The sequence below is a fragment of the Bos grunniens genome, chromosome 2 (assembly GCF_055505025.1).
Source record: "Bos grunniens cultivar Pamir isolate PY7600 chromosome 2, Bosgru_T2T1.0, whole genome shotgun sequence".
Taxonomy (NCBI): domain Eukaryota; kingdom Metazoa; phylum Chordata; class Mammalia; order Artiodactyla; family Bovidae; genus Bos; species Bos grunniens.
Genome location: NC_141166.1, coordinates 15,558,925 through 15,573,613, shown reverse-complemented (window position 1 = coordinate 15,573,613; position 14,689 = coordinate 15,558,925). Strand labels below are relative to the sequence as shown.

General features: G+C 54.2%; 2 protein-coding genes across 6 annotated transcripts in view; one reads left to right on the top strand and one right to left on the bottom strand.

Annotated features, from left to right (window-relative positions):
• The first annotated feature begins 5,145 nt into the window (after positions 1-5,145).
• Positions 5,146-7,526, top strand: MARCKSL1 (MARCKS like 1). The gene is made up of 2 exons (XM_086334285.1): positions 5,146-5,441; positions 6,250-7,526. The coding sequence occupies exons 1-2, from the start codon at positions 5,355-5,357 to the stop codon at positions 6,757-6,759; spliced, it is 597 nt and encodes a 198-aa protein (XP_086190411.1). The 5' UTR covers positions 5,146-5,354; the 3' UTR covers positions 6,760-7,526.
• A 190-nt stretch (positions 7,527-7,716) lies between these two features.
• Positions 7,717-14,689, bottom strand: part of HDAC1 (histone deacetylase 1) — a 31,965-nt gene continuing 24,992 nt past the window's right edge. For 3 of the 5 annotated variants that reach the window (XM_086334240.1, XM_086334233.1, XM_086334250.1), the window contains 10 exons: positions 13,677-13,815; positions 13,075-13,216; positions 11,907-11,999; positions 10,613-10,721; positions 10,391-10,531; positions 9,718-9,826; positions 9,489-9,619; positions 9,114-9,266; positions 8,548-8,596; positions 7,717-8,271 (listed from right to left, as the gene is read on the bottom strand). In XM_086334240.1, coding sequence (XP_086190366.1) covers positions 8,244-8,271; positions 8,548-8,596; positions 9,114-9,266; positions 9,489-9,619; positions 9,718-9,826; positions 10,391-10,531; positions 10,613-10,721; positions 11,907-11,999; positions 13,075-13,216; positions 13,677-13,815 — 1,094 coding nt within the window. In that variant the 3' untranslated portion in view covers positions 7,717-8,243. Of the gene's footprint in view, positions 8,272-8,547; positions 8,597-9,113; positions 9,267-9,488; positions 9,620-9,717; positions 9,827-10,390; positions 10,532-10,612; positions 10,722-11,906; positions 12,000-13,074; positions 13,217-13,295; positions 13,816-14,689 lie in introns of all 5 variants that reach the window. The other 2 variants (XM_086334269.1, XM_086334260.1) reach the window with 1 other exon arrangement.

Sequence of the window (14,689 nt, the reverse complement as noted above, 5' to 3'; positions counted from 1 at the left end):
TTGACTTTGAAGGTTTGTCTAGTCAGAGACTGAACCCTTGCCACAACCCCAAGTGGTGCCGGATGTCCTTGCTGTATGGAGTGGGCATTTTGAGGCTCAGTAAGGGGAAGGGACTTGTCCAGAGTCACAAAGCTGGAAGGTGGTTGGAACTTGGATCCAAATCATTTGGGGGAGGAGGCTGAATGGAAGAGGTGATGGGGCAAGATCTGAGCAGTGTGGAGAGGAAGGGGTGGGACTTGGCACTGGACTAGGAGAGAGTTTCAGTTTCCCTTTTAAAAGGACTTCCCCTAAATGGGGGATTTTGGCTGGAAACTTGTTAGCAATCCACATTCCACTGGTTTGGCCGCCTCTTCCCCCTAAAGGTGTTGAGGATCTGAAAAGAAACTGAAAGTTGGGAAAAGGGGAGGGGCGGGGGCAAGGGAGAGGCTATGGGCAGCCCAGAACTGGGTTGATTTTCTGGTGACCTCATTGAGCCTGGGGGAGATAGGCAGGTGAGCTGGGATTACACACCTCTTAGCTATTGGAGAAATTGAGCCCCAGAGAGACAGCTCTATTAGATAGTGGCTGGATCCTGTCCAGTTTGCACAACCACTGCCAACACACACACGCGCACACACACACACACACACACACACACCCCCCAGGGGAAGAGGGAGTGAAAGGGAGAAATAAAAGGGCTGAGTGGCCTAAAATCCTGAAAGGGAACTTTCCAGATGTCTTGTTTCTGTGATGTGGTGACTGGTTGGATGGTGGGTCCCAGGGAAGAGTCCCTGAGGTGCCCAGTATCCAGACTCAGGTTCCAGGCCCAGGACTGGCCTGCTAACAACCCAGCCAGAATCCAGCATACCCAGGGTGCTGGGGAGTCCAGTTCCAGGGATCCCGGTCCTGCAGCTGCCATGCTGTCCCTGCTGACATCCCTAATGGCTCCTCCCAAACCAGAAGCAGCGAGACCCTTTGTGGAGGCCGCTCCTCAGAGCTCCTGGAAACCACTTTCTCTTAGACCTGACCTCCTCCTCTTCTGCTTAATGAACACTCCACCTGGCTGGGCTTCAGAGTCCTCTATAGAGGGGAACAGTGGATCATGCAGTAATGTGGTATAGCAGGCATGTCTTGGTAGCAGCTATGATTATTACTGTTGGTCATTCCTCCCTTTTCAAAACTCTCCCGAGTGGTCAAGGATCCCCATGATTCTGTGCTCTAGGGTTTCTCCTCCCCCTCCCATTGACTCCCTCCCTGAGGCCCTCTCCTGCTGCTGGCCTGGCTAATGGCAGAGCTCCCACTGCCCCAGGACTTCCTGGGTGACCTCATGCACTGCTTGGCTCCAGTCACCCTCTTACTAGCAGCAACCAGAGATCCAGATTTCCTGGGGTCAGTTCTGACTTAAAACTTTCTGTCTGTTATCCCTTTAAGGTCACTAGCCAGACCCTGGCCTTTGAGGCTTGGTCTTTGGCTTAGGAAACATGATCACATGCCTATGTGCTGAAGCATACAGGCTACCTCCTGAATGGCCCCCCAAATTTTCTCTGGACACCTCAGACTCAACAAGGTTAAATTCCACAACCCCCTTCCAGCTTTAGTTTTCCTCTGATTCCCTATCTAAGTGATGAGATCATGGACCCCAAACAGAAAACTCAGAAATCTTCACTCCCATGTCTCCACCCCATCCCTGTACCAGCCAGTCCCCAGATCCTAGAACCCTGTCTCTTTAACTTTGCTCTAGAACAGGCTTCTGCCTTCATCCCCACTCCACACAGACCATCTGCTGTTCCCTTGTGCTACTGGAAGCTTTTCCTCCATCCCCTGGCCCTCCCAGAGGGCCCTCTTCCATGCAACCCACAGGTCTCTCATCTGACCCTGCTCTGGCTCTTTCTTCTCCTCTTAAGGCGTTGCCAGCCTCCCCATTGGGAAACCCCTGCGGGCAGGGGCCCGATGTGACTCACAGCTGACACTCTGCCACGTAGGAGCAGAAGGAGGAACTCCAGTCTCTGTGCACTTGAATCACAGAGGCCAAGCTGTCACTGTACAGATGAGTAAACTGAGGCCCGAGAGGAGAGAGGACTGGCTGACAGTTAAAGCGGAAGGCAGAGCTGGGGCTAGAACTATAAAGTCTCTGGGTCCAGGTGATCCTCCCTGGAAGGAGATGGGGACCCTGGGGCTGGGAAATGGGCTGCTCCAAGTCACCATTCCTGAGGTCTCCACTGGGACCTAGCTGTCCTCTGGTATCTCTTCCCCTCTCCAGGCCTTGGCATATGCTGGTCCCTCCCCTTGGAAGGCCTGTCCTCCATTCCTGATAAGATCCTGCCCACTCACATCTCACCTAGTGTCTAATCTGATCTCCACCACAGGACCCTCCCATGCCCCCAGAGCTGTCTTTATGAGGTGGTGTTCTCTTTTGTCCTCCCCCCCACAACCTTCAGGGCTCTCCTGGGGTCCCACTCCCTTCTGTCCATGGGGACTAGGAGCATCTCAGGCCAGGACCAGGGTCTGAGCCTTTATGGGAGAACTGGGACAGATGGAAGATGTGGGAAAAGTCTAGTCTCTCAGCTTCCCTTCCCCTGCCCATCTCAGAGTGCCCACTCCTCCTGCCCCTGCCACTCTGTCCTGGCAAAAGCTCTCATCTCAAAGGCCCTGATCACCTCGAGCTGACCCATGGAGGCACACACAGCCACTCACACGAACACAAAGTAGTCACTCTCTCATGCACATACACTCATAGTCACACACGCAGTCACAGCCAGTCACCAACCCAACCTCAAGGACAGACGGGCACACACACCCAGAAAGTCTCAGAAAGTCATCAAGAGTCACCAAGCCTCTCTCTCTCACCCTTAATACACACTGCCAAACAAAGATGCGGACTCACACAACTGCAAAAGTACACACCTGGTCACACGCACACATATACCCAGAGTCACAAAGTCTCTCACACACAGACAGATACAGAGCAATACACAGTCACACACAGAGAGAAACAGACACACACAGTTGCACACAGGCCCCTGGAGATACAGAACAATGGGCGCATTGTCTGGGCTGGCAGCAGCTGGGGAGAAAGGAGCTGCAGTGTGGATGGAGGGGGCTGTGGGGGCTGCCGTACCACCCCCACTCACCCCCGCAGCATCCCAAGCCTCTTCCCCCTTCCAGAAGCTGAATTCAGCTGGGACCTGGATTTGCTGAGAGATTCAGCTCTCAGGTCCCCCTCCTCAGCCTCCTTTCATGTCTGGTGGGGGATGCAGGGCTCCCTTGTGGACCAGCCTCCTTCTGGAGCTCTGGGGACTCAGGATCCTTTAGCCCCTGATGGCTCCCCTCTCCTCCCGGGATCATCCTGACTATGCACCACTCATCCCCACCAGAGCAGAGCCTGGAAACCGGGGGCCTCGGGATCTTAACCTCTGACTCCAACCCCTCCAGGACTCACACAGCCTTCATCTGAGCTCTGCCAGCCGGAGCTGGCAGCGCCTGGCAGCATTGTGGGTCCCCTATTGTGGTCAAGACAGAAATGCGGGTCACGATGTCCATCCCTTACTGGCAGGGGTGGAGAAGTCACTGTCCTGTCAGTGAGTTGCCGTAGGGCATGGTGCGCCTTCCCGACCCAAGAGCTGGCTTTTCTTGCCTCCCACTCTGACCAGGCAGCCCCAGATCTCAAGAGAGACTGCTTCCAGGACTTTCCTTATAGCCCACAGCCCCTTTTTACAGGTCTCTCCAAACTCTGTCTTACCCTCAGTTACTGGTATCTGCTGTGTACCCTTGGACATGTCATTTTCCCTTTCTGAATCTGTCCACTCTGAAAAACAGGGCGTTAATGAAGCCAAGAGCATTCTGTAGTCTCTGAGTAGGGCTGGGGGTGGAGGCTACAGGAGTGAGCGCTGCAGGTAGAAGTCATCTCAGCCCTGTCGTCAGATCTGTGGGAGTTCCTGATTTCTCAGGCCCTGGGGTGTCTCCACACCTCACAGCCTCAGGCCTCCCAGGAGACCTTACTCGTAGGAGGGAGGGAACAAGGGAGGGCCGTGCTGAGCTGTCCAGGACACACAGCCTTGTTTTTGCAACACTTGGCTTCCGCCAGCCCCCATCTCCTTCCTCCTGGGGGCTGAGGGCAGCAGCCGGACGCACACATCCGGGGCCAGCCAGGACTCTGGGGTTCCCCCTGGCCTGGACTATTGGAGGAGGCTCCAGCTGCAGTTTCCAGTCACCACCCGGCCCCTGTCTCCAGGCTCCCCTACTCAGGCAGGGGTGAAGGCTGGACTGGGCAGCTTGGGGGCTGGCCTCAAGGGACCATCCAAGGCCCCTCCTCCTGAGGAACTGGAGTGTTTTAAGGGTTGTTGAGCCCCCTCCTGGGCTTCCTCTGCTGTCTTGGGGGAAACCCTGATGTAGGGGAGCGGATGTGACTGGGGAGTGCTGAAGTCAGACAGGTTATGTCCAGGTCTCTGAGCCTCAGGCTCCTCAGCTTTCTAATGGGGATGGAGATACCTGCTAAGATACCCCAGGTGGGACTTTGTCATGGGTCTGAGATAAGATGGACCAAAGGTGAGTTTGTCTGTGGGGGCTTGGTGTGACTGGCCACCGACTGACTGACAGGAGGGATGAGGGACGACCTCACCAGACTCACCAGACTAACCCTGCGGCCGGGCAGACGTCCTGGTGGGGCAGGCAGCACGTGGACGGGACCTCGGACCCATCTCCAGGCCTGAGGGGGCACAGAACCCAGCTAGGGCCCTGCGGCTGCCATGACCACATTCTCTGGAGCCCGCCGGCTGACGAGTCTGGGCATGTGAGTCCTTCGACCAGTTCTAGGGGGAGACTGACAGAGCTTGCCAATGCGGGACCAAGACGATGGGGGCCACTCCAGGAGCTAGGGCGTCCACCCTGAGAGGTGGACGGTGAGAGGAGGGGACGACTGTTCCCTTCTCTTTCCTCTAGGAGCCCCTCTGCTCGCGTAGGGACCCGCCTCCCTCCTTCCCGCCCTGGACCCCACCTGTCCCCGGGAGCCGAGTGGGTTGGGGGACCAGACCGCCAGCGTCGCCCACCGTTCAAGTGGGGCCCGCGGCCTGGGTCCGCCTCCGCCCCTTGATTGGGCGCTCATTTAAATGTCCGGCCCCGCCCCGAGCTCCGGGCGCATATATATAGGAGACTCGGCGGGCGGCAGGCGGCATTCTGGCGCGGAGCGGAGCGGAGCGGCTGTGGGCGCAGCTAGCGGGTTGGGCGCGGAGCGGGGGTGCAGCTTGGTTTCCCCCCGACACCCCTCCCCCTCAAACGCGAGCCCCACCCCTCCGCCGGCCAGGCCCACCCGGCCGAACTATCCCCTGCGGCGCGAGCCCGGGGCGGCTCCGGGCGCCCCCCCAGCAGAACCCCCCACCATGGGCAGCCAGAGCTCCAAGGCTCCCCGGGGCGACGTGACCGCCGAGGAGGCAGCAGGCGCTTCCCCCGCCAAGGTCAACGGACAGGTGGGTGCGCTCGGCACGGCCCGACCTGGCCCCCTCCTCTCGTACCTTGCCCCCTCTAGGGCCCCGGTCCGGGGCCGCGCGCTTTGTCCGGCCCGGGACACGCGGCGCCCCCTCCCCCGCCCGGTCCCTTTGTTCTCGGCGCCGCAGCCCCCGCGGGCGAAGCGAGGGGAGGGGCGGGGAGGGGGCGCCGGCCGGGCCCCGCCGCCTTCTTTGTTCGCGGCCCCGGCCCCCGGCGCTGCCCCCCGGCCGCCCCGAGTGCCGCGCGGGGAACAAAGGCGCTGCTGGGCCGCGCCAAGGGGGCGCCCGGGGGCCGCGGGGCGGGTGCCCGGAGGCGAGGGCACTCCCCCCGCAGACCCGACCTCAATATCCCAAGGCCTTTTTTAAGGGAGGAGCCGCGATGTGAGGAGAGCCTGCGGTGGGTGGGGGCCTTTTACACAAAGCCGGCGGCTGGGAAAATAGGCCGTCCAGGTGCAGGGAACAGCGCCCCGGGGCGGCTTCCCGCCCAATATCGGCTGTACGGCTCCCCCGCCCGTCCGGGATCCGCGGCCTCGGGCGGTCCTGCGCGGAATAGAGAGCGCGCCCCGGGAGAGGTGGGTGGGGGGCCCCGATACCCTAGCGCCTCCTGCCGGCCGCGGCCTCTGTATCCTTGTGCGGGGCAGGAGGGAGAGGTTTGACTGGATGCCGCTGGGGTGAGGCTACAACTAGGCTCTGGGGGTGCGGTGGAATGACTCGGGACCCCGATGTCTGGGTTGGCTGGGGGAGGGGAGTTAGAGCCCCGACCCTCATTGCGGTCTTCTCTGCCCTGCAGGAGAACGGCCACGTGAAAAGCAATGGAGACTTATCCCCCAAAGGTGAAGGGGAGTCGCCCCCCGTGAACGGAACAGAGGAGGCAGCGGGGGCCACTGGTGATGCTATCGAGCCAGCACCCCCTAGCCAGGGCGCTGAGGCTAAGGGGGAGGTCCCCCCCAAGGAGACCCCCAAGAAGAAGAAGAAATTCTCTTTCAAGAAGCCTTTCAAATTGAGTGGCCTGTCCTTCAAGAGAAATCGGAAGGAGGGTGGGGGTGATTCGTCTGCCTCCTCACCCACAGAGGAAGAGCAGGAGCAGGGGGAGATCAGTGCCTGCGGCGAGGAGGGCACTGCCCAGGAAGGGAAGGCTGCTGCCACCCCCGAGAGCCAGGAGCCTCAGGCCAAAGGGGCAGAGGCCAGCGCTGCCGCCAAGGGAGGAGACACAGAAGAGGCAGGGCCCCAGGCCGCAGAGCCATCCACTCCCTCGGGGCCAGAGAGTGACCCTGCACCAGCCAGCGAGCAGAATGAGTAGCTGGGTGGGGGCAGGTGGGTGATCTCTAAGCTGCAAAAACTGTGCTGTCCTTGTGAGGTCACTGCCTGGACCTGGTGCCCCGGCTGCCTTCCTGTGCCCAGAAAGGAAGGGGCTGTTGCCCCCTAGCCACGTTCCCTCTCCTCCTCTCCCTCCTGTGGATTCTCCCATCATCCATCTGGTCTTCCTCTTAAGGCCAGTTGAAGATGGTCCCTTGCAGTTTTCCCAAGTTAGGTTAGTGATGTGAAATGCTCCTGCCCTTGGCCCTACCTCCTTCCCTGTCCCCACCTGTGCCGAAGGCAATTGCTGGTTTTCTTCCCCAATTCTTTTCCAAGTAGGTTTTGTTTACTCCCCAATCCCTGAGCCAGATGTGGGGGTGCCTACACTCCCAAACCTTGAGTGTCCAGCCTTCCCCTGTTGAGTTTTTAGTCTCTTGTGCTGTGCCTAGTGGCACCTGGGCTGGGGAGAACACTGCCCCTGTCTAGGTTTTTATAAATGTCTTACTCAAGTTCAAACCTCCAGCTTGTGAATCAACCCGTGTCTCCTTTTTTGACTTGGTAAGCAAGTATTAAGCTTTGGGGTGGGCGGGAGGTCTGTAATGTGAAACAACTTCTTGTTGTCTTTTTTCCCCCTCCCATTGTTGTAAATAACTTTTAATGGCCAAACCCCAGATTTGTACTTTTTTTTTTTTTTTTTCTAACTGCTAAAACCATTCTCTTCCACCTGGTTTTACTGTAACATTTGAAAAAGGAATAAATGTTGTCCCTTTAGTGGTGCTTTTTCATGAGTGGTCTTCTGGGGGTGAAGGTGAGAAGATTGGCCAACTTCAAGCTTTGATGGGGGGATTAAGACAGGTAAGTCTGGGGTTTCGTTGAAGGCTTACCCAGGTTCTCATGGACACCAGAAGGGCAGAGACGTGAACCCAGGGGATACTACAGAGTAGAGATGAGCTCAAGAGGGTATAGAAATGTACCATTTTATTACAAAGATTCTCACAAAAATGAAATATAGTATCTCAAAATGGAAACTAGACTACCAATCTTCACCTGCAGAACTGGGGGAAAGACAGAGAGAGGGCAGGCATGAGAACAGAACCAATCTAAAAATGGCTGATGTTACCTTAAGAGCCTAAACACAACAGGGAGTCCCTGAAGACCCAGCCACCCCTTCTCAAATGCTCAGCAAGGGCACCTTTTCAAAGCTATGAAGCAGGCACTTCAAGATTTTGTCCTATGGCTGCTTAAGTGGATCCCTTTTACCCAGTACCCATTAGGGTTCAAGAGTTTGGGAGGGACGGGTTGCAAGGCAGCTACTAGAAAAGTAATGTGTGCCCTGACCTCAGGGCCCTGGTTCCTGTCTAGTCCCTGGGGATATTTATATTTAATATATTTTTATATAAATACACAGAGAAATAGAAAATATAAAATCTGAAGGGTTGTGGGATAAAGGTAGGGATTTGGCAAGAAGCCAGAACTGGAGAGGTCTCTTCAGGCCAACTTGACCTCTTCCTTGACCCTGTGGAGAGAGCAGAAACTGGCATTAGATAAGCCACCCCAGAGGCCTCGGAAAAAGGAAAGGTACAATGACTTCCTCAGGCCCCTGGCTGCCCAGGTGACTGCTGAAGGCTGGGGCTTCCTAGCTCTGCCTAGAACTGCAGCAACTGACAGACTGGTCCCTGAAAGAGGCCTTTGTAAGCTGGACCAGCTGTCCCTGTGCTTTCCCTCTTGGTGTGGTGGGACAAAGGGGCTGGTGCTCCAATGCCAGGGAGCAGACAGACAGTTCTTTCCTCACCCTTTGGCTTCTTGCTTCTCTTCCTTGGTTTTCTCCTCTTCTGTGACTTCTAGAACATAAGAATACAGGGATGGTCAAGGGCAGCCCCCCGGAAAGACCCATGGGATCTCCTGAAACCCCTTCCCAGCATCATAGCTCAGTGGACATACAAAAGAGAAAAGTACATCCCAAGCCCTCCCAGCTAGACCTGCAGAGAACAAACAGGTTGGACCGGTTTCCCAGCCTGCTAGAGAGTAAACCCAGCGGGTGGAGGCAGCCCCCTGGGAAACTGCGGTGAAGCACTGGGAAAGGGCTTGGGTGGTATGTGAGCCTCGCCTGACCAAGGGGAGCCCAGGCATGTCCCTGGCTCTGGAACCTGGCAGGGCTCTATCAGTCAGTGAGGATGACGAATTGAGTTTCATTCTTCTGTGGGCCACTTCTGGGAACCACAGAAAGGCCCACGTAGCTGAGGGAATACCTCAGGAGCTGACAGTGCCAAGTCGGCTCCCCGCCCCCCAGTGCCCTACATAAATTCATCTTCCAGGGCCTGGGGCTCAAGACCCAAGTCCTGGCCCAACCAAACTCACCTTTCTTCTCTTCTGGATCTTTCTCTTTCTCATCCTCTGTTTTGACTCTCTTGGCTTTCTTGAAGTTGGAAGAGTTCTTGCGCCCGCCTTCTCCCTCCTCGTCAGAGTCGGAGAACTCTTCCTCACAGGCAATTCGTTTGTCCGAGGAACAGACTGGGAAGTAGTGGGACATTCCAGTGAGAGAGCAGATTCTTTATCTCAGCAAAGAATGCTTTTCTGCACATTCCCGCAAAAGACACCGAGGGAAGGGGACCTGGCCCTACAGGTACGAGCATTTGGGGTTCTCAACAGCTGGGCAGCTTGGAGAGAACATGGAGGCAAGTCAGAAGAGCCTACAGAGTAGGGAGGCAGAGGCCCCCGAGGTTTGGGTCTTACTTGAGATGCGCTTGTCAGGGTCTTCTTCATCCTCATCACCACTCTCCTCTGGAATGGCGTCCTCGGGGATGGCCTGCATCTGGACCCCAGGCGCGTGGGGCAGCATTCTCAGGTTCTCGAACAGCCGCTGTCTATGGCCAATGGTAGAGAGGTTGGCTGGGCTCTGGTCAGGGACCAACCGGAGCCTGAAATGTTCAATTAGGGGTGTGTGGGGCGGGGGTATACTCACTTGATCTTTTCCAGGTACTCATTAGTGTTCTGGTTAGTCATATTGGAAGGACTGATATGAAGTTTGAAATCTGGTCCAAAGTATTCGAAGTAGTCGTTGTATGGAAGCTCTAATTGGGGTGGGGGCGGGTGAGAGAATTAAGAGATCTGGCCACCATGGAACCCCGAGAAAAGCATTTGCAGGTTTATCTGGGCCTGTCAGCCCAACTGTCAAACAGAAGCAGGCCTTCAAGATGGGGTGAGACTTGGGTACCTGTAGGATTTCAACTGTTTAAAAGCCAAAGCCATTCTCCAGGGCCCACACCAGTGGTGTCTGGGTATGTGTATGTGAGTGCCTGTGTATAAGGAGAAGGCTGAAGCCCCTGGTTTAGAAAAATTTAGGCAATATTCATTGAGAGTACTCTCCCTCACTACCCCAATTACCCTACAGAGTATGAATTCCAAAGCTGTAACTACTGATAATTCTGTCCAGACCAGAAGTCAAGGGTGAATGGACAGGGGCAGCTAAAGGACTCGGAAAAAAGCTGATGGCTATGGTCTGAAAATCACAAGAGGCTAGCAACAGAATCAGAGTCTGAAAAGGAGACGCTGCAGAGCCAGCGGGAAGGGGGTGTGAGCTCAAGCACACAGGAGCTCCAGCACCGCCCGGCCCAGTCTGGCCCTGGAGCCATTACCATTAGGGATCTCCGTGTCCAGGGCCACAGCTGTTTCATATGTCCAGCACCGGGCGACATTACGAATGGTGTAGCCACCTCCTCCCAGCATCAGCATAGGCAGGTTGAAGCTCTTCACAAATTCCACACACTTGGCATGCCCTTTGGTGGGAGAAGGGGTGCCAAGTTACAGGAGCACCCAGCAGGACCCTGCCTGCCCATCCCTATGCTACCTGGACTCACCTTTGATGGTCAGATTGAAGCAACCTAACCGATCCCCAGACAAGGAGTCAGAGCCACACTGCAAGACAACTGCACTGGGCTGGAACATCTCCATTACTTTGGACATGACCTGCAAGGACACAACCTGGTCACCACCAGCCTCAAGAAAAGCTTTTGGGGTTCAGGCGGAAAAGTGTGGGTGCAGCACTTTCCTCTGTTCCTTATTCACCACTCCTACCTTTTCACTCTGCCCCAGGCTGCGGAGTAAAGGGAGCACCAATCTGGGCTTCCCGTTTCCCTACTTAGTTCAGTTTTCCAGGAGCTTTCTAGAGCTAGTTACGCTGAGCCTAAAACAGCCTCCTTATCAGTTCCCCACATCCTTCCCTGCTCTCCAGGTCCAGGACCACTGGCTCCAAGAAGCTCTCCTGACCCTTAGCTGCATCTGCTCTATGCATTTGGTCCTACAGACTTTGAGCCTCACACTACAGAGCTGCCTCACTTTTGTGTATCTCATTCTCACAACTAGATTCCAATGTTACTCAGGACAGAGACTGTAACTCAGGCTTCTCTGTCACCCTTACTACAAGGTATGTTTTAATAGTAGGCACCCGGTGTTTGCTAAACTACTATGCGACCTAACTAGGTTACTACTCTAGTAATGGTTGGTTCCTTGTTGCTCACAGGTGAAAATTTAACTCCTCAGCATGGCCCTCAAAGCTCCCTTTGAAATACTAACCCCACAAGTACTTTCTACCACATCCTTCAACACCCCTCCCCGCATCATACAGGCCTACTGCTGCATACTGGCACCCCCGTGCCTCTGCTGGTGCTGCTCCCTCTGCCACCCCTCCCCTCCAGCTCCCACCTTTTTCTTCACATGAGTAACTCCTCATTTCTCAGAGTCCTGCTCAAATGTCACCACCTCTGTGAAGTCACCTCTGATTACCCTTTCCCCAGCTCAGGCAGCAGTTTTTCTCTCTCATTCCTCTGTTCATCCCTCAAAAACAGCACTAACCACATGCTATTGGGGATGTGCCTGCCTTCCACACCATGGACTATACCATGGACTGTGAAGTCTTCAAGGACACAGATCATGCCTTAGACATTCCTGTATAACAACAGTGTTGGATAAAAGATTCAGATATATACTTGGAGAAATTTTGTCCTCTCAACTGGCCATACAGCATGCAATCCAGGGTTCAAACCCATCTCATTTCCAGCCAGCCTCTCGTTGGGGAGACATCCCTGAGGTGCTTTTGCTACCCCTCCCTTAGACCAATCCCATTTACAGCCCAGTGGTGGAAACGCCACTTACCGGCTTGAAAATGGCCTCATAGGACTCGTCGTCAATCCCATCTCGGAGAGGGTAGTTAACAGCATAATACTTGCCTTTGCCAGCTCCAATATCCTAATCAAGAAGGACATTAAAGTAAAACTGAAAAATGAAGCTAGGAGGAAGCTCAAGGGTAGGGGCTGGAAGGCTAAGGAAAGAGGCAGTGGTTCTAAGAGAGAGAAGCTGGGTCTATGAGGTGGGCCAGGGACAGAGCAAGTTAGCACCATTCCCCTCACTGGCGGGACAACTCTAGCTCACGTCTCTGGACAAACCACTGAGTCTGCACTCAGGCTGAGAATCATTTATGGGGCCAGAGGCTGAATATCCCACCCCCACAGCATGAGATCTCTTCCTCTGGACTGAGTTAAAGGTGGCTGGACCACAGAATTAACACCCATCCCACAGCAACCCTTTTCTAGAACACTTTACTGCTCACTCTTCTACCCCCCCACCCCACCCTCAACTCTAGGGAGGTGTAGAAGGAAAGCAGAAAGGGAAGAATTCTTCAAAATTGTAAATGCTCAGTTATTCTAACACTTGCCATAGTAAACTGACTTAATGCCACTTTTTCACCCAAGGGGCACTGGCATGACAAAGTGGATGGTTTCATTGTATCCATGCTAACACAAGCAGAAAAGTTTAATGAATTAGCTTCCAGGGATTCTTATCCTGAGGTCCATGGATGGGCTTCAGTAGGAGGAAGTTGTCTATTAACTATTCAATATCAAATCTAAAATTTCATGTACATTTCTGGGGAGAGAGCAGCTTTCTGTCAGATGGTCAAAGGGGAAGGTAACCTAAAAATACTAAGAACCCTTAAGTTGGTTCACAAAGGTCCCAATTCCTGGCCTGTGAGAGAGTACCTGATATTTCTAGCCTAAAATTCAAGCTGTCTAGGACATCTTAACAGTGTAATGCAACTCAGCCGTGGCCAGGAAGGAAGTGCAATGAGTCAGGAGGCACCCATCCCTCACAACCCTGTATGCTCCATCATTCCCTTCTTCCAGAACAAGAGAGGGAAAGAGACCATGGCAGGTGTGTGGTCTCCGAATGGCAGAAGAGGCAGGAAGTGGTTTTTGGTGACATGAGATAGGAGAGTTAGAGCTGGCAGCTGAGGGTGAGCTGGTTGGCCCCTGAAGGGAGTTCTCACCCGTAGGTCCCCAGTTCCTGGGAAGTACTCTCCATATTTATGAAAGGACACAGTCATGACTCGGTCTGTGGTATAGAAGGCCTCTTCCACGCCATCGCCGTGGTGAATATCAATGTCAATATACAGCACCCTCTGGTGATACCTAGGATCAGAAGGGGGTCAGGGGGTTCTGGGGGCTCTTTGAAAGTGGGACGCGCCAAGGGCGCCAGGTCCCAGCTTACCGGGCTGGCTGCCTCCCTCAGGTATCTCTAAGCACCAGAGACGTGGAAACTGGCTGAAGGAAGGTGGAAGAGCGGCAGGGTGTCTCCAGAGGCCTGACCAAGCCGACCAAGTCCGATCTTCCTACTCTACAGCCAGGGTCAACTCCAGCCACACAGGGACATTCTGGAGGCAGGATCTGAGCAGCACCTGCCCCTGATCTTGCCGTGGGCTCAGATCAAATCAAGGCCTCGTCAAGGAGAGGATGGCCAGAGACACTCACCAAACACATCCTAGCCGGCACGCCGCTAGGAAAAGCAAACTAGGGAGGCAAACCCGGGGGAGAGGGAAGTGGGAACCTGGCCTAAGGTGCTCCTCCAAGAGACAAGGCCAGGCAGGCATACTTTAGCAGTTCCAGGATGGCCAAGACGATATCATTGACGTAACAGAAGCCAGATGCCTCGGACTTCTTTGCATGGTGTAGGCCCCCAGCCCAATTCACAGCGATGTCCGTCTGCTGCTTATTAAGTTTCACAGCACTTGCTGGGCACCGGAAGAAAGAACACAAGCCTGTCACAAAGTCCCTCTCTCCCCCTTCCCCAAAAAACCATGGGAACCCAGTGAGAGATAGGACCTGCCTATTTAACAGCTGAACTGTACAACTTACCAGCTAGCCCTCTCCCTCTGCCTACTCCAATGGGAATAAACACAATATTGGCTACTCTAAAAAAACTGTTTTCCAAACTGAAAGTGGTAAAACTCACTAGTAGGCCTTAAAATTGGTTTAGTGGGCTATGGTTAGTATATATATATATATGTATTTTTAAATGAGATCGACTATAAAATAAAAATAGCAGAGTAACAATAAAGGTAACCACTTGTGAAACTAGCTGCAGAGCAACAGAGGATGTGTGTGTACGAGTGCATCCATAACCTGGATTTTAAGTGTAAATGTATTTCTTACTGTGGTTCATGGTCAAAATATTTTGAAGACACCAATGTAGTAGACATAGGTTTGAAGTACAAATAGGTCCAAGAAGAAGTGAGAGAAAAATACACACCATGTGTGCAAATGCCTTTGTGTCAGTGTGACTTTAACAGCAATAAAAACATGAGGAAATCCCCTGGCAGTCCAGTGGTTAGGACTCCATGCTTCCACTGCCAAGGGCTCAAGTTCAGTCCCTGGCCAGGGAACTAAGACAGATCCTTCAAGCTGCATGGTGTGGAAAAAACAAAGACAAAAAAACACCAACACAGAGCAACTTGAGTGGACTAATTATATCAACTGAAGTTGGTCCATAGCATAGAATAATCATGTAGCCATTAGATACCATGCTAAACATTATTACAGATAAATTTCAAAGATTTACTAAGTAGGGACTGCCCTGGCAGTCCAGTGGTTAGACTCAGCACTTTC

Coding starts and splice junctions, on each gene's coding strand:
- MARCKSL1 (XM_086334285.1), top strand. CDS start 5,355: ATGGGCAGCCAGAGCTCCAAGGCTCCCCGGGGCGACGTGACCGCCGAG. Junction 5,442..6,249: donor CCGCCAAGGTCAACGGACAG/GTGGGTGCGCTC, acceptor TCTGCCCTGCAG/GAGAACGGCCACGTGAAAAG.